This window comes from Haliotis asinina, chromosome 11, assembly GCF_037392515.1.
Source record: "Haliotis asinina isolate JCU_RB_2024 chromosome 11, JCU_Hal_asi_v2, whole genome shotgun sequence".
Lineage (NCBI taxonomy): Eukaryota > Metazoa > Mollusca > Gastropoda > Lepetellida > Haliotidae > Haliotis > Haliotis asinina.
The window spans coordinates 35,359,390-35,387,206 of NC_090290.1; the positions used below are offsets into that span (position 1 = coordinate 35,359,390).

At 40.2% G+C, this 27,817-nt stretch overlaps 1 protein-coding gene across 2 annotated transcripts; it reads left to right on the forward strand.

The window, feature by feature from the left end:
• Positions 1-812: 812 nt before the first annotated feature.
• Positions 813-27,602, forward strand: LOC137255620 (uncharacterized). Of its 2 annotated transcripts, XM_067793073.1 has the most exons (19): positions 813-1,026; positions 1,480-1,758; positions 6,778-6,917; positions 10,892-11,251; positions 12,541-12,894; positions 14,054-14,440; positions 15,473-15,550; positions 16,008-16,394; positions 17,440-17,517; positions 17,975-18,376; positions 19,424-19,501; positions 19,960-20,361; positions 21,409-21,486; positions 21,945-22,496; positions 23,535-23,621; positions 24,079-24,492; positions 25,541-25,585; positions 26,113-26,200; positions 26,735-27,602. In XM_067793073.1, the coding sequence occupies exons 3-19, from the start codon at positions 6,863-6,865 to the stop codon at positions 27,201-27,203; spliced, it is 4,314 nt and encodes a 1,437-aa protein (XP_067649174.1). In that variant the 5' UTR covers positions 813-1,026; positions 1,480-1,758; positions 6,778-6,862; the 3' UTR covers positions 27,204-27,602. The 2 variants fall into 2 exon arrangements, with proteins under 2 accessions (XP_067649174.1, XP_067649173.1); XM_067793072.1 differs by lacking the exons at positions 813-1,026; positions 1,480-1,758 and adding an exon at positions 5,645-5,736.
• Positions 27,603-27,817: the final 215 nt, after the last annotated feature.

Below are 27,817 nucleotides of genomic sequence, written 5' to 3' on the forward strand. Positions count from 1 at the left end.
CTGTGCTGCTGTATTTGCATAGCGATGTGTCGATCCGAGTAGTCATATAAGTGTTCGATCGGATTCATCTATCATTAAACCTGCTGGCAAAAGATGATAGCAATATGTGAAAAGCCACTTGTCAAGCTTCCTGAATGACGCTTTACGTTGTCGGTTCTGGTAGACAATGCCCCGGGGTTCCTGGTGGAAACATGGCAACACAACTGGTCGCAAAACGTCATTGAAGGTGCCATGAATAATCAAGTCTCGTTCTGATATCGCCGCAGATCCCTGCCCACACACCCATGCTACTGACTCCAAACGGTCGCACAGGCTGAACGCAAATCAGCGCTAAACATTCACCTACTCGTCTGTTAACACGAGACCAGTCGTCATTACAATACAGGCAAAAATCTACTCTCGTCGGTGAACATCACAGTTGCCAGTCACACATCTACCATTGTCGATCTCCACGACGTCGGTTTTGAAGAGTCAGGTGCACTCCGCGATAGGGTCGACGTGCTCGAATGTCATGATTGTCTGACTTCCTGATTATGTGCGACTTTCAGGCTATTCGTTAACTAATTTTGCCCTTTGTTCCCGGAATGAGTACGTGTGACATGGCTCAGTATGGTTTTATCACTTTATTTTTAATTTTGTGAATTTTTATTATATTTGGCGATGCAGAGTTGTTTTGAGCACTAGTTTATGATGACGTGAATTTAATGAAACACTAATTTTATCTCACTCACTATTACTTTATATGGATAACGTGAACAAAATACTGGAAACTTTCATGACTTTGTCTTTCTATTTTGCTTCTTTCTTTTCAGAGGACACCTTGCTGCGCATCCAGCAGAACTCTAAATACACAGGACAGGAGGTGTATCTGTACAACGATCAACATGACGGGGGAAGCCCATGCTAACTGTATAGCATACTCTCAAGCGTGTGACTCTCATGTCATTATGTCAAGTTGCTGCAACACGAGTTGTGTCCTCTAGCTGTCTTATGGACTTCAGGGATGGACATGTGTCCATCAATAAGGTGCACACTTTCAGAATTCTGTTAATGTTATGTTAAATTTAAATGACCCCAAACAGGGGTTATTCCGTACTTCAGTCACGTCACATCCACCAGAATCGTTTTGACTCATATTTAGATATGATTTTATAAACGCGATTTAAGTCCTATGCTAATTTATCAACGAACACCCCATGAGCTTGTTCATTGTAATAAATAATACAACTACGTTTATGACAAACACTCTTATGATAAAGAAACGGGGATAACGAACTATTTGTTGGCCTGGCCTACTTGTATATATTTGTCGAACTACGTGTGAAGAACTATAGTTATTCAAAATTAGTGGTGCCAAGCCTAGTTTATCCTTGTCCATAACTACTTAAGCACATATATACGCGTACATGGTACAAGTGCTTACTACCAAGCATGATTTAAGGTACACTCTGAATGTCACTGACACAAGATAATTTGCAGCTGATACAGGTAAAAATGTCACCGTCGTGTGTGGAGCCAACATTCCTGTAGATGTGTCACTGAACTGCCTCACGTCTACATCAAGTGCTACTACTACTACTACTACTACTACTACTACTACTGCTGCTGCTGCTGCTGCTGCTACTACTGCTGCTACTACTACTGCTACTACTACTACTACTACTACTACCATCCCCACCAGTACTACTTCTACTCCGTCAACAACTTCTGTTGTTACTGCTACAGCTGCTGCTTCTACCACAACTACTAAACAAGCAGGTATTACTAGCTTTATTAATACTACCCCTACTAATATCGCTACTACTACTAGTACTGCTGCTTCTACCACAACTACTAAACAAGCAGGTATTACTAGCTTTATTAATACTACCCCTACTAATATCGCTACTACTACTAGTACTGCTGCTTCTACCACAACTACTAAACAAGCAGGTATTACTAGCTTTATTAATACTACCCCTACTAATATCGCTACTACTACTAGTACTGCTGCTTCGACTTCTGCTACTCCTACAATCACCACATCTTCTGATATATTTGTCGGCAAGAAAAATCCTGGGAACATCATCAGCTCGTACCCCAGAGCAGAGACAATGGCTTCACGTTTCTACCAACGGAAGACAGGGAATAGTGGTGCAGATGGTTACGACACAACCTCAACCATGAACACACATATAGTACAGCACATCACACCAGCACGACACATGCTATCCTCCTTTTGTTAAGTGTAAACCCTTTTTTAAGAACTTTGAATTTGCTTAGCAGCGGATATATATTATCAATTTTTATGTGACATTGATATTTAGGGTGACGTAGGCGTTAAGTCACTTTGTCATGATATTTCGAAAAACATATAATTGAAATACCGAAAAATTATTGCAAGAACAAGAAAACCAAAAGGAATAATTTGTATGACAAAAGTGGCATTTGGTCTTTTCCGTGGGTGTTGGAATGAGGCGGGTCCTAATTTTCTACACGGGTACCCCATCCACAATTAGTCTACCCGGACACCCTCTGTTTCATTTCCTGACATCAAATGGCAAGAAAATGGCAATAAATTCTTCAACTCGGAGGTTAATAGTTCGAGTTTTCAGTATCTCAATCATGTATCATATTCAATAGAAGTCACCGTAAACACTGTCTAAATCTTCTAAGACACCTCTTAATCATTAAAGAAAGAATAACATAGTACAATGTTTAATCTAATAGTCACATGATCATTACGGGTCCGGGTATTGAGACGGGTAACCGGGTCCAACTCATCATCCACACGCCCCGGGTATGCTGACCACCCGTCACAGCCCTAGTTTACAGAATTATAGCAACTTTGCTATGTACTGTTACAGTTACATGAGGCGCAATGCTTCAAGTATGATTGTACATTGTGACTGAATTTCAGATAATTCTCGATAAATAGGTTAAATATTCCTACACTGTGAATGTTGTCCATATACTCTCAAACATAGCTATTAGATGCTCAAATTGCATAGCGTCTCTTGCTTTGGACAAACCTACATACTTACTCTTCAAAAAAGGAGTGTAGGGGCCACTTTTAGGAGGATTTGTCTGATAAGAATTTGTCTGCAAACAGTGTACAGTGGAAGCTGGCCATGGAGGCAACTTGTCAAGACCGGCATGAAATCTCAGTCCCATGCGTGACTTGTACATTTATCATCAGTTCCACAATCAGGCACGTTGTCTAAAACTGGATTATTTTTTCAGCCCTGATGAGGGTCGGTTTAGACAGCTTCCACCGTAACTGCAAATTATAGTGTTGCATTTATTTCATGTAATTTCAGTGGTAAAAAGGTGAAACGTCATACGTGTATAGACAAAGGGTTCACCAATACAACAGCAGCCTTTATTGTTGTGTTTCTGTTTACCTCAGTCCACAAGATGGCCCTCAATATCAGTAGTTTGTAATGGCTACTGTTGGCAGCAATTTCTGCTTGGTGCTCTCTCGGCATAGACTGGATATGTGTTCTCCGACACTATTCCTGCAATGCGATGGTCAGTTGTGGAAGTTTGAGGCGTGTTTTGACTTATATCAAGTTCATCGTAGTATTCTGTCGTGTTCAGGTCTGGTGGAAGGCCATGGCAAGACATTGACGCTAGAATATTGACAAGGTAGCGGACCGTGACGCGTGCTGTATATGAAGTAGCGCTGACACGCTGGAACAACTCCCTCTTTCTGTCCATAATCGGAGGTATTTGACGTTCAAGGACTTCGTTGATATGATATACCGATTTGCTGTCAAATTCACCTGAACCACCAATAAAGACCTTTGTGTGTTGACATCGCACTCAACGCCATGACACCCCCTTCACTGAATCTGTCCACCTGCCGAAAGCATTTAGGAGCAAACCGTGGATTCATGCTACGGTATTTCATCTTGCCGGTGAAGATGAAACCATGAATCATCACTGAACTAGACTCGGCTCCAGTTTCTAAGGTTCCAGTTCCGGACCCTCCGACACCACCGCAAGCGCCGATGGAAGTCTCTCAAAACGGGGGCGATAACTGGCCTTCTTGGTCAAATCTCTGCTTAAGGAATCAGTGCCAGGTCCGCTTTCTTTACTCTGCATGATGCCTAGGTGACGTTTTTAGCGTATATTTCTTCAAACGTTTTGATAACAAGGGGAGAAAATTGAATTGTTTCGTTTTGGCGCTGAATCTGTTACGAATCACTCAATGACGACGTTTTGGAAGAATTAGTGCATTTTTGTTGTCGTTGCTGCAGCTACATGAGGCTAATATTCTCAATCCGCCGCGCGTTACTTTTTATGTATATGCTGTATATGTACTTGTATATAGTTCTTTGATAAATTGAACGGTTGGGTATCCTAATGGTTAAAGCGTTCTCTCCTCACTCGGAAGACTCGTGGATATTGCTGGAATATTCCTTCAAACGGCGTCAAACTAGACTCACTCACTGTCTGCTATCGGTTTAGATCCTTTGATTGCTGGGGGCCTACGTTCTTATCATGTGGAACATCCCACAGGGCTTGACTGATGTAAACACACTTCCGTCAAAGAAGCGTTATTAAAGTTTCTTTCTTTCTTAATGTGAATATAGTGTGACTGATTATGAAATGGTCCATATAGTCTTTTAAAGTGACCTTCAATGGTGATAAGAATGTTTGCACCAAGACCTTTTCAACAGCATGATTCCAGCGTCTAACGAAGAACCCGTAAAAATCCTGCTTAAAATTGTTCTTAGGTAATCCGTGCGTGTCGTAAGAGATGGCTGACATGATCAGATTCTACTGGATTGATGCTCATGCTGATGATCACTGGATTGTCTGGTCCAGACTCGATTATTTACAGACCGCCACATATAGCTGGAATGTTGCTGAGTGTGGCGTAAAACAACAAACCCCAATCAACCAACCAAGATAAAGGAAATATATTATTACCATTAAATATATTTACTTCGCCATTCGTCGTTGTATCTTTAATTTTAATTCTTTAGCATTATGCTCCTGACATCTTCTTTAAAAAACCAACGCTTGGCTACGGAATTTGCTGTCATGCGCGTTCCAACCGAATAACCTCTTGCAAGCTTATGGCGAGCATATTTTTACGCCACGTTTAGTAATAGTCCAGCAATATGAAGGCAGGGACTCCAGAAATGAACTTCTCCGGCGTGGGGAATTAATCTACGGCGTGTCGAGCGAACGCTTCAACCAGTTGCCTTAAGTGGCTTAACAACGTAGGAAGACCAAATGACATGGGTTCCAGTGATACCAGCGCCTTGAGCATGCACTAGTGCGGGGATGTGTGCGCTATATAAATATCCCATCTATCTATCTGTCTATCTATCTATCTATACTATATAACGGGAAAAGCTGTCACTTTCTACATGAAAAGACCGTACGTCTGTTGAATATGCGTATTACTCGAGAATGCTTTTGTACTGGTAAATATTTGGAATATGTGATATATAACACGCGCTGTGAGTGACTCGAATGTACTATCTGTTAAAATCTACAAGAGTGGGCAAGTGAATTTAAGAGTGTTAACATGTTGCAACGTGCCGGGAATATTTCTGCCAGGTAGCGTGAGAAAACCAAACTCGACCCGCGATATGATAACAAAACAAGTTATACATGTTGAAGTGGATAAGATAAATGCCCCTAAAACAGCATATGCGATTACAACAAGCAAGCAACGATGCAAAGATTTAGTCGTTCATCGTGAAGCTGGACGTAGCTGGAGCTGAGGTACAGTCAGAGGTAGGATACACTGTGACGTTAAAAAACTACAGCCAACACTGAGGCAGATTTCTTGTGGTACCAGTGAATGAGCAAGTAGTCAAATGGGTATCATGGTACAACGAGTGAGTGAGTGAGTGAGTGAGTGATGTGAGTGAGAGTGATGTGAGTGAGTGAGTGAGAGTGAAGGGAGTGAGTAAGTGATAGTGATGTGAGTGAGACTGAGTGGTTGGTGGCAGTGAGAGTAATGTGAGTAAGTGAGTGAGAGTGAAGGGAGTGAGTAAGTGATAGTGATGTGAGTGAGTGAGTGAGTGAGTGAGTGAGTACAAACTGCCATGTGAACGTACCAGTGTAGCCCTCAGATACACTTTTACAGTAGTTCAAGTATTAAATGTACCAATGTCATATTTAGGCGGTTTTATCCTCCCAACATCGGGTCCTTACATACTTTAAATACAGCCGCGTATTTGTAAGTCGATGCATGTCCTTTTTGTACTCACACGTCTTGGAATATTCCTGTATTTTGTGTTATTTATTCACTTTCGGAAGAGGGCGTGTTTACCCTTTTCTAGAACACCTGGTGTCATTATTGATTTTCATTTGTCCTTTTGCATAATTTTGATCTTTACACCAAACGGAATTTGTTTCTGAGGATAGTCAATAATGGGTATTCTTTTGCACTGACGTTTTTTTCACTGGAATTATATCTAAACCCTTTGAAGGGATACATATTTACGCAATCACTGTATGCACATCAACTCTTCGGATGTCACTTTGAGGAACACGGTGTTTTGGAGTCAACGGAATTAACGGTCAAGAAACTCACGTGTCAGGAAATGCGAAGCCTTTCCTATATATGTTCCACAGTTTGGTCAAACATAATGCCATTTGCTGATGAAATACTTTCTTTTATAAATCGTGAACAAATCTGACATGAAATTGCTATACATTATTCACTGGAGTATTTGGCAGCAAAGCTCGGTGTATAATGCAGCTTGAAACGATCGAGCCGATATTACCTGACTACATTTCTGTATTAAATGACCCGTATCTTGATTACAGGTGGTATGAAATAAGAATTTTATATCATCATCATAGTCGCTGATAACGAACATCTGAGCGAGTGTACATCCAAACCCACACCAGAATGTGGACGAAGTGGCGAGAATCCCTCTTACTGGTGACATGGATTTTACTTCAAGGTATCTTGTGATTATTTTTATGGCAGAATCATGTTATACACTGAGTGATAAAAAGAAACTTCACATTCTTTCTTCAGGGCACTATAAAAGAACAAGAGATTGTAAGATGTTTAAATTGTTATGATTTCGTTCCTGAGATCTGTGTGATGTATTCGATACACTGTGCCGTCCCGAAACATGGGTATACAGATTGTCAAGTCACAAGAATAAGAATTCGAAATTTCTCAGTTCAGTATTGTGTATGGCCGCCTCGCGCATTCACCACTGCCAAACACCGTCTCCTCATCGACTGCCTGATGCTTGTGAACACGTGGTTGGGGATTGTGCGCCATTGCTCTTGTACGGCAGCGCCAAGTTCCTGTAAAAGTTCCCAATTGCATCCCACACGTGCTCTGTTGGATTAAGATCAGGGGACCTTGATGACCAGTCCATAACGTTGATTCCAGCGTTTTGAAGGATATTCCGTGTCAACATCGTGGTATGCGACCGAGCATTATCATGCTGGAAGTGTAGATCTGGGTCATTAGCCGCCATGAAAGGAACGAGTTCAGGGGTAAGCTTCTGGTCGCGGTAAGCAGCAGCTGTGAGGTTTACGCGGATGACAAGAAGTCGGGAACGGTTGTTCCGACAGAAAGCACCCCATACCATGCAAATTTCGCCCCGAGACTGTCAGGGATACAGCTCGATAATTATCCACACAATTATACCTCCCTTTCTTATTTGGTGGAACAACCAAACCTTTACACCAATCAGGAGGGAAAGTACCTGTAGATAGAATATTGTTATACAAAAGTAGTAGATAGGGAAAGAGTAGGCTGAGACACCAATGAATAATCATCACGGCTAAGACATCATCAGGACCTGCGCTTAAACACCCAATGTACGAATTAAGTATATTATTGACTTCTGCATCAGTAGATCTATCACAAATATTTTCATCATGATATTAGAAAAGACTCATCGTACGCTTTCCGCTTCTTTCAACATAACGATCTATACCAATTCCTCAGTTTACAATTCTCCAGCAAAACAGCCTTGCTCCCTGTCAATCTAAACTCATACAGTACACTGAACGTATTAGCCTTCTTATGCCTACACTCATTATTAAACCACTTATCCACTGATCCACCGCTGGACCTACTACCACGAGACTGTACACCACACCTGACAACAGCATTCAGTATCACTCCAGTCAGCACCTCCACAGCAGAGTCAACAGTTTCCTGCAACATACCAGCGACTGAGCAACATTACACACATAATCGTCACCTATTTCTTTTTTCCACACAAACTTTGGAACGTCGTAAACACATTTTACATTAACTTCATCATGCTCACACGACGTGTTTGCACAACTAACATTAAGTGTAGTTATGATTGGAAAATGGTCAGGCTCAGAGCGGGTTTCGACCTTGAAGTCTGAAATACGATAGAAAATGTTAAATGAACACACAACATAGTCAACAAGACTTGTGCCGTTTTCTATAAAACATGTATACGCCCCATGTTCGTCACCTGTGAATCGTCCATTAACTACATGTACTGCAAATGTACAACACTAATTAATCAAATGTTTCCCATTGTCATTACACACATTATGTCTGGAATTGCCAGTGGTGCTAACTGTATCAGAGACGTAGTCTATATCCTCTAAGCTTGTAATATATCTATTACCATGATCGATGATGTGGTCCTCTCGTTATAATCACCCGGTAGAATAATTTCTCACAATCAGAGTGGTCATATATGACAGCTGATAGAGTTTTGTCCAAGTACTCAATTCCTTTAGGTAGTCTATTGTCGGTCACAATGCATGTATTCATAGAATGGATGTATACAAATCCAAATATGATATCACGTCTAGAATTAAATGCCCTCTTGTCGAACACAAGAAAATCATATCTGTGTAATCGACAATAACACGAAATAAGGCTCATATCAAAGAAGAGTAGACACAGACAGCCACCCCCTCTCTTTAGTTAAAGTCTCTATAGTTCGTATAAACTGTATGATCAGGGAATAATGATTCAATATAGTCTTTCGGACAATTATTCCAGATCTCCAATAAGCCTAAGATAGGGTGCTTTGACAAATCATCATTAACTTCAGTATCGTCTATCTTGTGTTTTAACTCGTTGACGTTGCAGCTCAGAACTGACAGCTACACGTCATTGTCAATTTCATTATAAGTTTTGTTACAAACCAAGGCCGGGCCGAATTCGTATCTATGTTGGCTAATTAACATCGCCTCCAATGTCTGCGTGTGGACCTGGCTTTGCAGTGGTGGTCTCTATCCCAACAACAATCTCGCCTTTTACATTTTTGTCAATAAACAACTTGCCAAATCTAGATTAGCTCGCTCGTCGTTCGTTTGGCCTTGCCTCCATCGTCATATGTTTCAACATGCGCCTCTTGTCGCGAACTGTCTTTGTAAAGTCCTCACTAATAAACATGGACGTACCTTTGAGTTTTTTGGCTGCTATAATTGCTTTTCATTTCATGATTCTGTGAGCACGATTAATAACAATATGTGAATTATCGAGATCAAGATGAGTTTTCAACACATCACGCACAGTAGAATCGCAGTCATCCCTCGATTCACTGTGGTTCGTATTTGATTTTGCTTTGATTTTCCAAGTAATCCAGTTCAATCTTCAATTTCGCAGACGTAATCTCTTAACTTCAAATTTCCTGATTCTAGTAGTACCTATCGGTCTTCTATCACATGTAGATTATTACTTAGGTCTTTAACAAATTTATTAACGGTATCCAACTTACTGTGTAACTCGTTGTTGGATTTCACGATATCTTCAAACTTCATCTTCAACCCGTCAATGGCGTCTCATACCGCAGCTTCGCTTGTACTTGGATTTGGATCAGTCAAAAGTGTTTATTTGTTCGCAGAACTGCTCTGAAGTGAGCGATGATCATCTCCTGCTCGATCAGTAAGTCCAGGGTTCAGCTGCTCCTCAGCACAAAACAACAACATGAGTATAAGATTCAACAAGGCTATCCGGGTGGCCATGTTCGTCACTGCGTGTTTTCGTGACATCCGAGACACGACCACCTTGTTCCACAGTTTGCTTAGTATCCACCATTGTTCGGTCGCAAACGAAACAATTTTGCAACAAAACTGTTCTACACATATTCCCGGTTTCATCAGTGATGCTTTAAATATGTGTGATAGTTCAGTTTAGTGGTTGTATTAGTAATGAGGGCTGAGCAGTGATACGCCCGACTTACTCAGTCCGCCATATTGTACTCCAAAGTAATAAGAAACATCATGAATATTTAAGAAATGTATCACCACCCTTGACAGTCCCACTTTTGGATTGGGACCGTAGTTGTTCAAATTTATTAATGAGATTAACACCTGCATGAACCAGTGAGCAACAGCCTGCCAAAGATACGAAATCACTAGAGATACATCTCCACAAAGCATGTCAAAACCGATCATCCCCAAACAACTCGTGATAATGCATCAGCAATGATATTGTCTTCCCTTCAGCATGTTTTATGTCTGGCTCAAGTTCCTGCAAAGATAGGCTCTTCGCATGAAGAGGTGACTTTATTTTCTTCATTTATGCACAAAATTCAGTGGATTGTGATCGTTGTACACCTGTATGAATAACACAGTAGTACTAAAGTCAATATTGCTGAAGTGCAAACAACAAGGCAAGAGTTTCTTTTTTAATGATGGAATAGTTCCTAGTATGTTTGTTTATTATAGTCAGCAACAAAACAATACAAAATCATGCTCTTTTCTCGGAAGAACACAGCAGTTTGAAAATATTAGTTGTGTGTTGGCAAAAGCATCTGGTTTCATAAAGCATAAAGCATAAAGTTACATAAAACTAGGCAACTGATGTACTATATGTTATTCGACTGTCTGGTTATCCAATTATGTACCAATTCACTACAGTAACAGCTGTACGTCTTTATATCTAAGGCCTAAATCGGTTTTCCCTCAACAGTTCCATACACAGCTGTCTTTGGCCAGAGACACGTGATTGCCTGTCAGAACGTTCCGTTGAGAGACGAGCCCTCGTGTCCCTCCACCCAGATGCTGCTTCTCCCCACCATGTTTACACTCGGGGTGTACTCTCATCCCACATGTCACAGAAAAACGGCTGGTTGTTGTCCGAAGCGTGAGACTGATACCGTGACTGAGTACTGTCTTCCTGTCATGAAGAACAACCTCACAGATCACAACTACCTGGACTTTGTGAACACCTGCACGGCCTCGACAACATGTCAACTGTCTTCACCTCGTCTGAAGGTGCAGCCTACCGATGGTGAACACTTTGTGACCTTCACATATGAATGTGTACACAGTGAGTAGTGTCCAACTACTTTTTATCAACATTCATATATGAACCATAAGCAACAAACACATCATCAGGTTTTATTGAGTGCAAATATATATACTAATCGAGACTTGGTGTGACTTTTCTTTACAAGTTCTGGGAAGCTCAACAGCGTATCCGTGTACGTACTCGCGACTAAATATGAATTATACAACTTCAAGGATGACAACTTCTTATTTATTGGATAGTGAGACGTTTCAGAGTAGAATCTTACACCTCTCTCAAGCTTAAAGAGAGAGTAACCAAATGTTCTTCTTTGTCCCCTACTGACCTCTCCCACTTATGTACCATTTGTGTGAATTACATGTTGTTTATGTTAATCTGCAGTTTGTCATGAAATATTATGTACATATACCTCTTATCATTTGGCTGTACTCGCAACTACATGTAATGGAAGCGTACAGCCAAACGTACGATGCTAAAATGAAAAAAACCCCAGCAGAACAAGTATTAGGACCAGTTGCACACATCAACATGATGGTTACACAGAGTTTCAATATATATCCGGCGCGATGGGTAAGCCTTCTTCATCGTGTCGCTTGAACATTGCTACAACTGTGTAAAACCACATTCACTCGATAGATGTCACATAGAGGGGACGCTGGACGTTGATGTCTCATCACTTATTGGTTTAGACTTACGTGCTGACATAACTGGTTATGCTTACATGATCTGTTGATGCAGTTGTACAGCTTTAGCTTTTTCTGTGCATTCAGTCTTAGCTACTTCTTTCTGTTGGCTGCTCTGTTTCACAGCTATGCCAGTGCCGTGCATATATTTTTTTAAAAAAGTTTCAAATATCTATGGCGTGGATTCATTTTCAGTTCTCTATAGTCGTTTAAAGGGCGACATTATCTTCTAGAAATTTGAGACAGATAGACGTTGAGGGCTTAAATTTCCGAAGCTCTCTTAACGTTAAGATAATTGTAAGTGCCATACCTTAAAATTAACTTACGACTGTCTTAGCGCTAAGAGAGCTTCGAAAATCTGGGCCCTGAATATTATGGTCATGAGTAGGAGTGCCAGATTTTCCTGATTAATTGTATGCTTGAAGTTTTGTCAAAAGCTACAATCACTCACACTCTACATGTATTGGCAAAGGGCAAAGATGAATATATATGACAAATTATTTTTCTTCTATATAACCTTTAATATGAAAGTCATATGAATTTATGAACCAAGGCAGGTATACAGGTACATTTAGACCGTTCTGTAAGAAGCACACACACCAGTAAAACCGCTGTGTTCCTTTTCAGATGACACGGTGTTGCACATTCAGCAGAACTCTAGATACACAGGACAGGAGGTGTATCTGTACAACGACCAACATGACGGGATGGCTAAAGCTAACTGTATAGCATACTCTCATGGGTGTGACTCTCATGTCATTATACAACTTGCTGCAACACGAGTTGTGTCCGCTGCCTGTCAGGTAAACTTCACTGATAGAGATGTGCCCATCAAGAAGGTAGACTGTAAGAATCCACCTGCATCCAGCAACTGTTCCAGTACAATGTTTGAGAGCAAATCCAACTATGTTAACATGTCAATATTCATGACAGTCGACCCTGGACACCCAAAAAAGGAATTTCTGTGGATGCGAGTGAAAAGTAAGTTGGATTTATTGCATATCTATTGATTTGGCTCTACACCAAATTGTAACAAGACATCTTTGTCTTTCACGTTTAATAGAACCGTGCAAGATATTTTTAATTTTAAATATGTGAAGATGTTCGGTGATTTTAAAATTCTACTGTTTTTTATCAAATACCTTTATCGTGACACGGTAACTGCATGAACTTTATAACTACATGTGCTACTGAATGTAACAAATAGAATCTAAAATGGCTAACTTGTGTCCAGTTCTTTCTTGTCATGAATAGATTATGGCAAAAATATTTGTAAAAATATTTAACATAATATAAATGAATGTCATATCGTCAATATATATTCACGATGTTGTCCTGCACTAAACGTGATCACGTCACAAATATTTGGCTCTGAAATTTGGGAAGTATGAATGGATCTACCTAAACATAAAACCAAATATGACTGAAAATTTTGCATTTTTTCCACCACAAGCTTTTTATTTTGTTTTGTTCCCATGGGACAAGTATTTATTCTCAATAACCTGTTATATGAAAGGTTCGAAAGAGTGAAAAACGAGTTTTATTACGTCATTGTATTTCATTCCTGATGCTGGAAAGTGGAGAAAGATAGATGTTACACGATGTAGCTGAAAAGTGGCATAAGAGAACACGTATACATTACTGTCACCAGACCTTCTGATAAGATTTGAGCGTACATTTTGTTAAAGCCCATTCTATAATGGTGATTATGTTGTTCAGACAAATATTCAGTGACTGTTGGCAACAATCTGCAAGAATTGCTAAATACAAAGTTATTACATATACAGTGCATATGACAATTCAAAAAGAAATCGTGTAATAACCTCTATCAGTTGCCTTCACCAATATCTTCTTTACCAATAATGTCTTTGAGTGTCACTTACCACATCAGTGATAACTGACCTTTCAAAGTATCAACAAAAGTTTCTATGGCACGGCAGCCCAGGGTTTGAAAACAAACGCAAAAGTACAAACACTGTGGTTGGTGGCGATACTAGCTAACATTCCATACTTGACATAAATGTAAACATTGTATATTTGATATTAGATATAACTGTGAACATTACCTGAATGTTTACTTTAAATGATGTTGATTAAACTGAAGTGTACATAGTGCTGAACATTGATCGTATATTTGTAGCTGATACAGGTAAGAATGTCACCGTCGTGTGTGGAGCCAACATACCTTCAGATGTGTCACTGAACTGCCCAACGTCTACATCAACTAAAACGACATCAATTACTACTACAACTCCTACAACAACTACTGCTACGTCTACCACATCTACCAAACAAGCAACAATGGCGTCTACCAACACAGTCAGCACACAGAAAGCTGGTAAACCACAAGTTGTGCCGTCTACAATAACAAAGTCATCAAAGACGTCCGTTCACAGCAAGGGCGCCACAACGCAGTCTGCATTCATTGGAAATGGTGTTTCTCAAAGCACCCCGCCACACCAATCCAAGTGGAACTCTCCTTCTACACACCCGTCGCAACACCCCCATGGATTTAGAGGATCTTCTGGTACGTATGACAAATAACCCCATTTGTTTATGCAAAGAATCCGCTCTTTGGCAAACACAATCTCATAATCAGTCAAAAGCAGAAACGATGTAGTCAGAATCGTACAATGAACTCTGATTAGGATCTAGAAATAGGTTTATTGATTCAGCTTTTACCGTTCGTTTTCCTTAAGCATGTATGGTTAGGAATGACTGTGATCATTGTGTATGGTGCGTATCTGGCACAATTCAAGCAATAACACGTCATAGGACGCCAGCAATGGGCTTCAAACATTGTAATCAAGAGACGAATCGAATCCGGATTGTGGGAGTGATTAGAGAACACTGACAAATCTAGGCGTGCGTGAAGAAATTCTGCCCATGTGTATTAAGAAGCATATGTAGATCGGCAGCAATGAGAGAACACTTGGTGTCCATGTCTATGTTTTGTCGAAATGTCTTAACCCCAGTTGTACAGCGGTGAGAAAGTTATATATGTCAAATATGCATGTCCAGTTTTAGAACCAAATGTCCTGTATGTACGGCACACGTTTTGAAACATGTAAACCTTTCTCTAAGTCAACTCATACCATCCCTACACACTTATGAGTGAAATTGTCTCCCAAAAAAGCGTGAGGCCATTTTAACACATCATCGACTTTCTTAATCTGCCTTTAGTAAGTGTTTACACATCGCTACCTAGTATTATACCTTTCCATGCTCGTTATCATTTGTTCTAATTACCCGTAAGTACCCGGATGTAAATAGTTCTAAGGTAACCCGTTTGTTGCTATAGAAGATGACTGAATGTGATGAGCACAATCGATTTTGGTAACTGTATGTCAACAGGTCTTCTTGGCTTGGACAGAAACAGGTGTACTTGTACAGATGGCTGTCATCAGTGGTATCGTTTTCAGGTTCAAGTCTATTTCTGAAGATTCCATTTTTGTTATCGAGATTGAATATTATTGACTGTGGTAATCCAAAGTTAAACAACCAGCTTTTTCATCGCTAATTAAACGTTCTCAAGACGACATGTTTGTGGTTTTGCCAGAAACCTCGTCACCAACACATCATGACACATCAACTTCAGAATCAAGAGAGGAAAGCCTTTCTTCAACACCAAGCAGGGGTAAGACAGTGAGTGAAGTGTTTTGCGAAGTTAATCTCTTAGTACTATCTATCTAGTACTTGTTGGTAGAGACATTGTTGCAACTCTATTCTCAAACAAGTAATGACAATAATAGCATTATTAACCGTAATAACCTGTATCAATTCCCATCACCAATATCCTCTCTACCAAATATATCTTTGAGTGCTACCTACCACATCAGTGATAACTTACCTTTCAATGTTTCAACAAACGTTTATGTGACAGCCCATTATATTTGAAATGAAGCACACAGGTAAACCACTGTCGTTGGTGGCGATATTAGGTAACTGCGAACATTGTATATTAGATATTAGACGTACCTGTGAACATTGTAAATTATTAGACCTAACTACGAACATTGCCTGAATGTTTACTATAAGTAATGTTGATGAAACGTGAGTGTACAGAGTGCTGAAGATTGATCGTATATTTGTAGCTGATGCAGATAAGAATGCCCCCCTCTTGTGTGGAGCCAACATCCCTTCAGATGTGTCACTGAACTGCCCAACGTCTACATCAACTAAAACGACATCAATTACTACTACAACTCCTACAACAACTACTGCTACGTCTACCACATCTACCAAACAAGCAACAATGGCGTCTACCAACACAGTCAGCACACAGAAAGCTGGTAAACCACAAGTTGTGCCGTCTACAATAACAAAGTCATCAAAGACGTCCGTTCACAGCAAGGGCGCCACAACGCAGTCTGCATTCATTGGAAATGGTGTTTCTCAAAGCACCCCGCCACACCAATCCAAGTGGAACTCTCCTTCTACACACCAGTCGCAACACCCCAGTGGATTTAGAGGATCTTCTGGTACGTATGACAAATAACCCCATTTGTTTATGCAAAGAATCCGCTCTTTGGCAAACACCTGGTGTCTACACAATCTCATAATCAGTCAAAAGCAGAAACGATGTAGTCAGAATCGCACAATGAACTCTGATTATGATCTAGAAATAGGTTTATTGATTCAGCTTTTACCGTTCGTTTTCCTTAAGCATGTATGGTTAGGAATGACTGTGATCATTGAGTATGGTGCGCATCTGGCACAATTCAAGCAATAACACGTCATAGGACGCCAGTAATGGGCTTCAAACATTGTAACCAAGAGACGAATCGAATCCGGATAGTGGGAGTGATTAGAGAACACTGTCAAAACTAGGCTTGCGTTGAAAAAATTCTGCCCATGTGTATTAAGAAGCATATGTAGATCGGCAGCAATGAGAGAACACTTGGTGTCCGTGTCCATGTTTTGTTGAAAAGTCCAAACCCCAGTTGTACAGCGGTGAGAAAGTTATATATGTCAAATATGCATGTCCAGTTTTAGAACCAAATGTCCTGTATGTACGGCACACGTTTTGAAACATGTAAACATTTCTGTAAGTCAACTCATACCATCCCTGCACACTTATCAGTGAAATTGTCTCTCAACAAAGCGTATGGCCATTTTAACACATCATCGACTTTCTTAATCTGCCTTTAGTAAGTGTTTACACATCGCTACCTAGTATTATACCTTTCCATGCTCGTTATCATTTGTTCTAATTACCCGTAAGTACCCGAATTTATATAATTCAAAGGTAACTCGTTTGTTGCTATAGAAGATGACTGAATGTGATCAGCACAATCGATTTTGGTAACTGCATGTCAACAGGTCTTCTTGGCTTGGACTGAAACAGGTGTACTTGTACAGATGGCTGTCATCAGTGGTATCGTTTTCAGTTTCAAGTCTATTTTTCAAGATTCCATTTTCTTATCGAGATTGAATATTATTGACTGTTGTAATCCAAAGTTAAACAGTCAGCTTTTTCATGGCTAATTAAATGTTCTCAACACGATATGTTTGTGGTTTTGCCAGAAACCTCTTCACCAACACATCATGACACATCAACTACAGAATCAAGAGAGGAAAGCCTTTCTTCAACACCAAGCAGGGGTAAGACAGTGAGTGAAGTGTTTTGCGAAGTTAATCTCTTAGTACTATCTATGTAGTACTTGTTGGTAGAGACATTGTTGCAACTCTATTCTCAAACAAGTAATGACAATAATAGCATTATTAGCCGTAATAACCTGTATCAATTCCCATCACGAATATCCTCTTTAACAAATATATCTTTGAGTGCTACCTACCACGTCAGTGATAACTTACCTTTCAATGTTTCAACAAACGTTTATGTGACAGCCCATTATAAAACAAAGCAAGCCCATGGGTAAAGCATCGTCATTTGTGGTGATATAAGGTAACTGTGAACATTGTATATTAGATATTAGATGTACCTGTGAACATTGTAAATTATTTGACATAACTGTGAACATTGCCTGAGTGAACACTTCAAGTGATGTGGATCAAACGTGAGTGTACAGAGTGCTGAACATTGATCGTATATTTATAGCTGATGCAGATAAGAATGCCACCATGTTGCGTGGAACCGGCATCCCTTCAGATGTGTCACTGAACACTCCAGCGTCTACATCAACGAAAACAACATCATCTGCTACTAGAACTCCTACTACTACAACTCCTACAACAACTACTGCTACGTCTACCACATCTACCAAACAAGCAACAATGGCGTCTACCAACACAGTCAGCACACAGAAAGCTGGTAAACCACAAGTTGTGCCGTCTACAATAACAAAGTCATCAAAGACGTCCGTACACAGCAAGGGTGCCACAACGTTGTCTGCGTTCATTGGAAATGGTGTTTCTCAAAGCACCCCGCCACACCAATCCAAGTGGAACTCTCCTTCTACACACCAGTCGCAACACCCCAGTGGATTTAGAGGATCTTCTGGTACGTATGACAAATAACCCCATTTGTTTATGCAAAGAACCCTCTTTTTGGCAAACACTTGGTGTCTACACAATCTCATAATCAGTCAAAAGCAGAAACGATGTAGTCAGAATCGTACAATGAACTCTGATTATGATCTAGAAATAGGTTTATTGATTCAGCTTTTACCGTTCGTTTCCCTTAAGCTTATATGGTTAGGAATGACTGTGATCATTGAGTATGGTGCGCATCTGGCACAATTCAAGCAATATCACGACATAGGACGCCAGCAATGGGCTTCAAACATTGTAATCAAGAGACGAATCGAATCCGGATTGTGGGAGTGGTTAGAGAACACTGTCAAAACTAGGCTTGCGTTGAAGAAATTCTGCCCATGTGTATTAAGAAGCATATGTAGATCGGCAGCAATGAGAGAACACTTGGTGTCCATGTCTATGTTTTGTCGAAATGTCTTAACCCCAGTTATACAGCGGTGAGAAAGTTATATATATCAAATATGCACGTCCAGTTTTAGAACCAAATGTCCTGTATGTATGGCACACGTTTTGAAACATGTAAACCTTTCTCTAAGTCTACTCATACCATCCCTGCACACTTATGCGTGAAATTGTCTCCCTAAAAAGCGTGAGGCCATGTCAACACATCATCGACTTCCTTAATCCGCCTTTAGTAAGTGTTTACACATGACTACCTAGTTTTATACCTTTCCATGCTCGTTATCATTTGTTCTAATTACCCGTAAGTAGCCGTATCTAAATAGTTCTAAGGTAACCCGTTTGTTGCTATAGAAGATGGGTGAATGTGACCAGCACAATCGATTTTGATAACTGTAAGTCAACGTGTCCTCTTGACTTGGACAGAAACAGGTGTACTTGTACAGATGGCTGCCATCGGCGGTATCGTTTTCAGGTTCAAGTCTATTTCTGAAGATTCCATTTTTGTTATCGAGATTGAATATTATTGACTGTGGTAATCCAAAGTTAAACAACCAGTGTTTTTCATCGCTAATTAAATGTTCTCAAGACGATATGTCTGTGGTTTTGCCAGAAACCTCTTCACCAACACATCATGACACATCAACTTCAGAATCAAGAGAGGAAAGCCTTTCTTCAACACCAAGCAGGGGTAAGACAGTGAGTGAAGTGTTTTGCGAAGTTAATCTCATAGTACTATCTATCTAGTACTTGTTGGTAGAGACATTGTAGCAACTGTTTTCTCAAAAAAATAATGACAATAATAGCATTATTAACCGTAATAACCCTTTATCAATTCCCATCACCAATATCCTCTTTACCAAATATATCTTTGAGTGCTACCTACCACATCAGTGATAACTTACCTTTCAATGTTTCAACAAACGTTTATGTGACAGCCTATTATATTTCAAATTAAGCGCAGAGGTAAAGCATAGTCATTTGTGGCGATATTAGGTAACTGTGAACATTGTATATTAGATATTAGATGTACCTGTGAACATTGTAAATTATTTGACATAGCTGTGAACATTGCCTGAGTGAACACTTCAGGTGATGTGGATCAAACGTGAGTATACACAGTGCTGAACATTGATCGTATATTTATAGCTGATGCAGATAAGAATGTCCAGCTCTTGTGTGGGGCCAACATCCCTTCAGATGTCTCACTGAACAACCCAACGTCTACATCAACGAAAACAACATCATCTGCTACTAGAACTCCTACTACTACAACTCCGACAACAACTACTGCTACGTCTACCACATCTACCAAACAAGCAACAATGGCGTCTACCAACACAGTCAGCACACAGAAAGCTGGTAAACCACAAGTTGTGCCGTCTACAATAACAAAGTCATCAAAGACGTCCGTACACAGCAAGGACGCCACAACTCTGTCTGCATTCATTGGAAATGGTGTTTCTCAAAGCACCCCGCCACACCAATCCAAGTGGAACTCTCCTTCTACACACCAGTCGCAACACCCCAGTGGATTTAGAGGATCTTCTGGTACGTATGACAAATAACCCCATTTGTTTATGCAAAGAACCCTCTTTTTGGCAAACACTTGGTGTCTACACAATCTCATAATCAGTCAAAAGCAGAAACGATGTAGTCAGAATCGTACAATGAACTCTGATTATGATCTAGAAATAGGTTTATTGATTCAGCTTTTACCGTTCGTTTCCCTTAAGCTTATATGGTTAGGAATGACTGTGATCATTGAGTATGGTGCGCATCTGGCACAATTCAAGCAATATCACGACATAGGACGCCAGCAATGGGCTTCAAACATTGTAATCAAGAGACGAATCGAATCCTGATTGTGGGAGTGATTAGAGAACACTGTCAAAACTAGGCTTGCGTTGAAGAAATTCTGCCCATGTGTATTAAGAAGCATATGTAGATCGGCAGCAATGAGAGAACACTTGGTGTCCATGTCCATGTTTTGTTGAAAGGTCCAAACCCCATTTTTACATCGGTGAGAAAGTTATATATATCAAATATGCACGTCCAGTTTTAGAACCAAATGTCCTGTATGTACGGCACACGTTTTGAAACCTGTAAACATTTCTCTAAGTCAACTCATACCATCCCTGCACACTTTCGAGTGAAATTGTCTCCCTAAAAAGCGTGAGGCCATGTCAACACATCATCGACTTCCTTAATCCGCCTTTAGTAAGTGTTTACACATGACTACCTAGTTTTATACCTTTCCATGCTCGTTATCATTTGTTCTAATTACCCGTAAGTAGCCGGATCTAAATAGTTCTAAGGTAACCCGTTTGTTGCTATAGAAGATGACTGAATGTGATCAGCACAATCGATTTTGATAACTGTAAGTCAACGTGTCCTCTTGACTTGGACTGAAACAGGTGTACTTGTACAGATGGCTGCCATCGGCGGTATCGTTTTCAGGTTCAAGTCTATTTCTGAAGATTCCATTTTTGTTATCGAGATTGAATATTATTGACTGTGGTAATCCAAAGTTAAACAACCAGTGTTTTTCATCGCTAATTAAATGTTCTCAAGACGATATGTCTGTGGTTTTGCCAGAAACCTCTTCACCAACACATCATGACACATCAACTTCAGAATCAAGAGAGGAAAGCCTTTCTTCAACACCAAGCAGGGGTAAGACAGTGAGTGAAGTGTTTTGCGAAGTTAATCTCATAGTACTATCTATCTAGTACTTGTTGGTAGAGACATTGTTGCAACTCTATTCTCAAACAAGTAATCACAATAATAGCATTATTAACCGTAATAACCCTTTATCAATTCCCATCACCAATATCCTCTTTAACAAATATATCTTTGAGTGCTACCTACCACATCAGTGATAACTAACCTTTCAATGTTTCAACAAACGTTTATGTGACAGCCTATTATATTTGAAATGAAGCACACAGGTAAATCACTGTCGTTGGTGGCGATATTAGGTAACTGTGAACATTGTATATTAGATATTAGATGTACCTATGAACATTGTAAATTATTAGACCTAACTACGAACATTGCCTGAATGTTTACTATCAGTAATCTTGATGAAACGTGAGTGTACAGAGTGCTGAACATTGATCGTATATTTGTAGGTGATGCAGATAAGAATGCCACCCTCTTGTGTGGAGCCAACATCCCTTCAGATGTCTCACTGAACACCCCAACGTCTACATCAACTAAAACGACATCAACTACTACTACAACTCCTACAACAACTACTGTTACGGCTACTGATAGGGCTACCACATCTACTACAACGACATCAACTACTACTACAACTCCTACAACAACTACTGTTACGGCTACTGATAGGGCTACCACATCTACTACAACATCAGCTACTACTACTACAACTCCTACAACAACTACTGTTCTTACAACTACTGCTACGTCTACCACATCTACTAAACAAGCAACAATGGCGTCTACCAACACAGTCAGCACACAGAAAGCTGGTAAACCACAAGTTGTGCCGTCTACAATAACAAAGTCATCAAAGACGTCCGTACACAGCAAGGACGCCACAACTCTGTCTGCATTCATTGGAAATGGTGTTTCTCAAAGCACCCCGCCACACCAATCCAAGTGGAACTCTCCTTCTACACACCAGTCGCAACACCCCAGTGGATTTAGAGGATCTTCTGGTACGTATGACAAATAACCCCATCTGTTTATGCAAAGAATCCGCTCTTTGGCAAACACTTGGTGTCTACACAATCTCATAATCAGTCAAAAGCAGAAACGATATAGTCTGTATCGTACAATGAACTCTGATTAGGATCTAGAAATAGGTTTATTGATTCAGCCTTTACCGTTCGTTTTCCTTAAGCTTATATGGTTAGGAGTGACTGTGATCATTGAGTATGGTGCGCATCTGGCACAATTCAAGCAATGTCAGGACATAGGACGCCAGCAATGGGCTTCAAACATTGTAATCAAGAGACGAATCGAATCCGGATAGTGGGAGTGATTAGAGAACACTGTCAAATCTAGGCTTGCGTTGAAGAAATTCTGCCCATGTGTATTAAGAAGCATATGTAGATCGGCAGCAATGAGAGAACACTTGGTGTCCATGTCCATTATTTGTCGAAAAGTCTTAACCCCAGTTGTACATCGGTGAGGAAGTTATATATGTCAAATATGCATGTCCAGTTTTAAAGGCAAAATGTCCTGTATGTACGGCACACGTTTTAGTAGATGTAAACATTTCTCTAAGTCAACTCATACCATCCCTGCACACTTTTGCGTGAAATTGTCTCTCAACAAAGCGTGTGGGTATGTCAACACATCATCGACTTTCTTAATCCGTCTTTAGCAGTGCTTACACATCGCTACCTAGTATATTATAACTTGGCATGCTCGTTATCATTTGTTCTAATTACCCGTAACTACTCGAATTTATATAATTCAAAGGTAACCCGTATGTTGCTATAGAAGATGGCTGAATGTTATCAGCACAATCGATTTTGGTTGCTGCATGTCAGCGTGTCATCTTGGTTTGGAGAGAAAGAGGTGTACTTGTACAGATGGCTCTCATCAGTGGTATCGTTTTCAGTTTCAAGTCTATTTTTCAAGATTCCATTTTCTTATCGAGATTGAATATTATTGACTGTTGTAATCCAAAGTTAAACAACCAGCTTTTTTATCGGTAATTAAATGTTCTCAAGACGACATGTTTGTAGTTTTGCCAGAAACCTCGTCACCAACACATCATGGCACATCAACTTCAGTAAAAAGAGAGGAAAGCCGTTCTTCAACACCAAGCAGGGGTAAGTCAGTGAGTGAAGTGTTTTGCGAAGTTAATCTCATAGTATTATCTATCTAGTACTTGTTGGTAGAAACATTGTTGAAACTGTATTCTCAAACAAACAATGACAATAATAGCATTATTAGCCGTAATAACCTCTATCAGTTTCCATCACGAATGTCCTCTTTACCAAATATATCTTTGAGTGCTACCTGGCACATCAGTGATAACTTACCTTTCAATGTTTCAACAAACGTTTATGTGACAGCCCATTACATAACAAGGCAAGCCCATGGGTAAAGCATCGTCATTTGTGGTGATATAAGGCAACTGTGAACATTGTATATTAGATATTAGATGTACCTGTGAACATTGTAAATTATTTGACATAGCTGTGAACATTGCCTGAGTGAACACTTCAAGTGATGTGGATCAAACGTGAGTGTACAGAGTGCTGAACATTGATCGTATATTTATAGCTGATGCAGATAAGAATGCCACCATCTTGCGTGGAACCGACATCCCTTCAGATGTGTCACTGAACACTCCAGCGTCTACATCAACTAAAACAACATCAACTACTACTACTACAACTCCTACTACTACAAGACCTACAACTCCTACAACAACTACTGCTACGTCTACCACATCTACCAAACAAGCAACAATGGCGTCTACCAACACAGTCAGCACACAGAAAGCTGGTAAACCACAAGTTGTGCCGTCTACAATAACAAAGTCATCAAAGACGTCCGTACACAGCAAGGGCGCCTCAACGCTGTCTGCGTTCACTGGAAATGGTGTTTCTCAAAGCACCCCGCCACACCAATCCAAGTGGAACTCTCCTTCTACACATCCGCCGCAACACCCCAGTGGATTTATAGGATCCTCTGGTACGTATGACAAATAACCCCATTTGTTTATGCAAAGAACCCTCTTTTTGGCAAACACCTGGTGTCTCATAATCAGTCAAAAGCAGAATTGATGTAGTCTGAATCGTACAATGAACTCTGATTATGATCTAGAAATAGGTTTATTGATTCAGCTATTACCATTCGTTTTCCTTAAGCATATATGGTTAGGAATGACTGTGGTCATTGAGTATGGTGCGCATCTGGCACAATTCAAGCAATATCACGATATAGGACGCCAGCAATGGGCTTCAAACATTGTAATCAAGAGACGAATCGAATCCGGATTGTGGGAGTGATTAGAGAACACTGTCAAATCTAGGCGTGCGTGAAGAAATTCTGCCCATGTGTATTAAAAAGCATATGTAGATCGGCAGCAATGAGAGAACACTTGGTGTCCGTGTCCATGTCTATGAAATACCTTAACCCCAGTTGTACATCGATGAGAAAGTTTTTATATATGTTAAATATGCATGTCCAGTTTGAAAAGCCAAATGTCCTGTATGTACGGCACACATTTTACTATATGTGGACATTTCTGTAAGTCAACTCATACCAACCCTGCGAGTGAAATTGTCTCCTAATAAAGCGTGTGGCCATGTCAACACATCATCCACTTTAGTAAGTGTTTACACATCGCTACCTAGTTTTATACCTTTCCATGCTCGTTATCATTTGTTCTAATCACCCGGAAGTCGTAAGTACTCGGATCTAAATAGTCCTACGGTAACCCGTATGTTGCTATAGAAGATGACTGAATGTTATCAGCACAATCGAGTTTGGTTACTGTATGTCAGCGTGTCATCTTGGTTTGGAGAGAAACAGGTGTACTTGTACAGATGGCTGCCATTGGCGGTATCGTTTTTAGGTTCGAGTCTACATTTTTTATCGAGGTTGAATATTTTTGACTGGTATTGAAAAGAAAGGGAGCCAGTTGTTTTCATCACTAGTGAAATGTTCTGACAAGTATATATTTGACATTTGTGTTTTTTGCTAGAAAACGCGTCACGAGAGGATAATGACATTTCAGTTTCAGAATCAACAAATGAAAGAGTTTCCTCAACACCAAGCAGAGGTGAGTTAGTGTGTGAAGTAGTACTTGTTGGTAGAGTGCTTTGTCGCAACTGTTTAATCAAACAAATAATGACAATAATAGTGACCGTTGTCGTTGTCGTTGTAGTAGCAGTAGGAGTAGCAAAGTATAATGTTGTTGTACACGTAGTAGTAGTAGCAGTGGCAGTGGCAGTAGGAGTAGTTGTAGTAATAGCAGAAGAAGAAGACAACGACGAAGAAGAGGGGGAGCAACAGTAGCCCCTTTTTGAGTACTCTCAAGACAGATAGATGAGATTTTTCCTCTCACGTGTTCTTCATTGCTGTTGGCGAAATGTGTTACTACCGTTTACTTTATAAAACAACACTGAAGTCACGATAATAATGATGACACATCGTAAAATGTCTGCCCTTACTTGAAAACTGGAGAACCTATTTCACAACAACTGATCATAAGGTGTGCATAAACGTCATTAATATGTGAATGTGACGCAACGGCTCGTTTTGAAAAATGAAAACGACACATATCAACATCTATCTATGCTTTTACAGAGGTGTTTATAATCGTCGGGAGTGTTGGAGGAGGTGTTTTGATAGCTGTCCTAGTGACAATCACAGTGTGCGTTCGACGAAGGAAAAGGTACACACATGTCTGAACAGCTTATACAGTCCGAAACCTTCGTGAAATACCATTACTACCAGGTGTAATTTATCATACAAAAATCTACGTGAACGTACATGTGCATTACATCTTAATTGTGGAATTTGTTCATCTAAGATCTCTGTACAGGCGATGAAAAAGATCTTGCAAGTTTACAACTGCGCCGTGTATTAGTGAAAACGCTTGTATGTCCAATATATGTGGCTGCTCGTACTCCATATGTTACATAAAACTGTCATTGTGTCAGGGAACACATCATTATGTATGTGTCACACATTATACATCGTTCTGTCGAAATGTGTCCATTGGGTTCGGCACAACATCCACATAGGTGTATATACAGACAGACAGAAAGATACAGAAAGAAAGGGAGAAAAAGACATAGATAGCTAGAAGTCTGTTTTATGAAACACAGCAAAATTAACCCTTTGCACACGTGCTTACTTAACAAAACAGTAAGCCTAAAAACAAATATAAATCCCTCACAATGCCTACCGAATTTACATTTTACAGACACGGCTCAGTGGAAATAGAGCAAAAACTGGAGAATGGGAAGTACTCCAAGGGTGTCAGGAACTCCGGCGGTCGAGATACATATGTTTCCTACCCGGTCCTCTCGTCAGCTGATGACTCCAAGATAGAGCTGCTGCACAAAAAGAGCTTTGGTGATGAGTCCAATGGACATGAAGCTGTGTCTCCTTACTGCGAGCACGGACCAGCTGGTGCAGCTCTCAGTTTGAGGGAAAACTTACCACGTATACTGGACTATATTGACGATGTTCTTTTCAATGCCAAACCCAGTGGAGACGATTCAGAGGAGAGAAGCGATGCTCAAGCTTCAGATCTCTATGCCGAGGCGAACAAGCCTCAGGAAATTGATCAGGTGACAGTTATATACGCCAAAGTCGACAAGAAGAGAGTTCGTAGAACATCCGGGTCATGCACTCTTGAAGGTGTGAGTGATGATGTCTCTGAGATTTAAGCCAAGTTTCAGAAGTAACTTGACAAATGTGAACATCATTGTATGTACGAATGAATGACTATAGTTTTACGCCGCGTTTAGCAATATTCCAGGGCACACCAGAAATGGGCTTCACATATTGTATCCATATGGAGAATCGGACCAGGTCTTCGGTGTCACAAGCGCACGATTTAACCACGAGGCTAAGCCCTTGTCTGTGCGAGGATATCTTACGTTATGCGAATGGTTCAACAATGTACGTTTTAGGCTATTTTAATCCGAAAATTAAGGCTGCTTCAGTAAATACGTACCTGTTCTGACAGATTTCAACGCCAGTAGTTAGGAATAGCTTATCTCATAATCCATCCGGATTATTTGTATTTTTGTAATGCACGTGCGTGATAAACCTGTTGCAGGTCAGGAAGGCATTCGTTGTTTGTGCATCTTTTTGATGCAATGATTTGCTTGAATTTTGTCCAACATACATGTAGTCGGTTCCATACACATGACGCCAATGATGTTATCACAGCTTTCGGGTGCAAGTAAGTAAACCACACGATCACGACCCAATCCGTCGAATTTTGAACACTTCTCAGTGCCGATCTGTCGTATCATACTTGAGCTGTTCTGGACTA

Excerpts from the sequence above, each read along its gene's own strand:
- LOC137255620 (XM_067793073.1), top strand. The coding sequence starts at position 6,863 with ATGTGGACGAAGTGGCGAGAATCCCTCTTACTGGTGACATGGATTTTA. Across the intron at positions 11,252-12,540 it reads CACATATGAATGTGTACACA|ATGACACGGTGTTGCACATT; the intron begins GTGAGTAGTGTC and ends GTTCCTTTTCAG. Across the intron at positions 12,895-14,053 it reads TCTGTGGATGCGAGTGAAAA|CTGATACAGGTAAGAATGTC; the intron begins GTAAGTTGGATT and ends GTATATTTGTAG.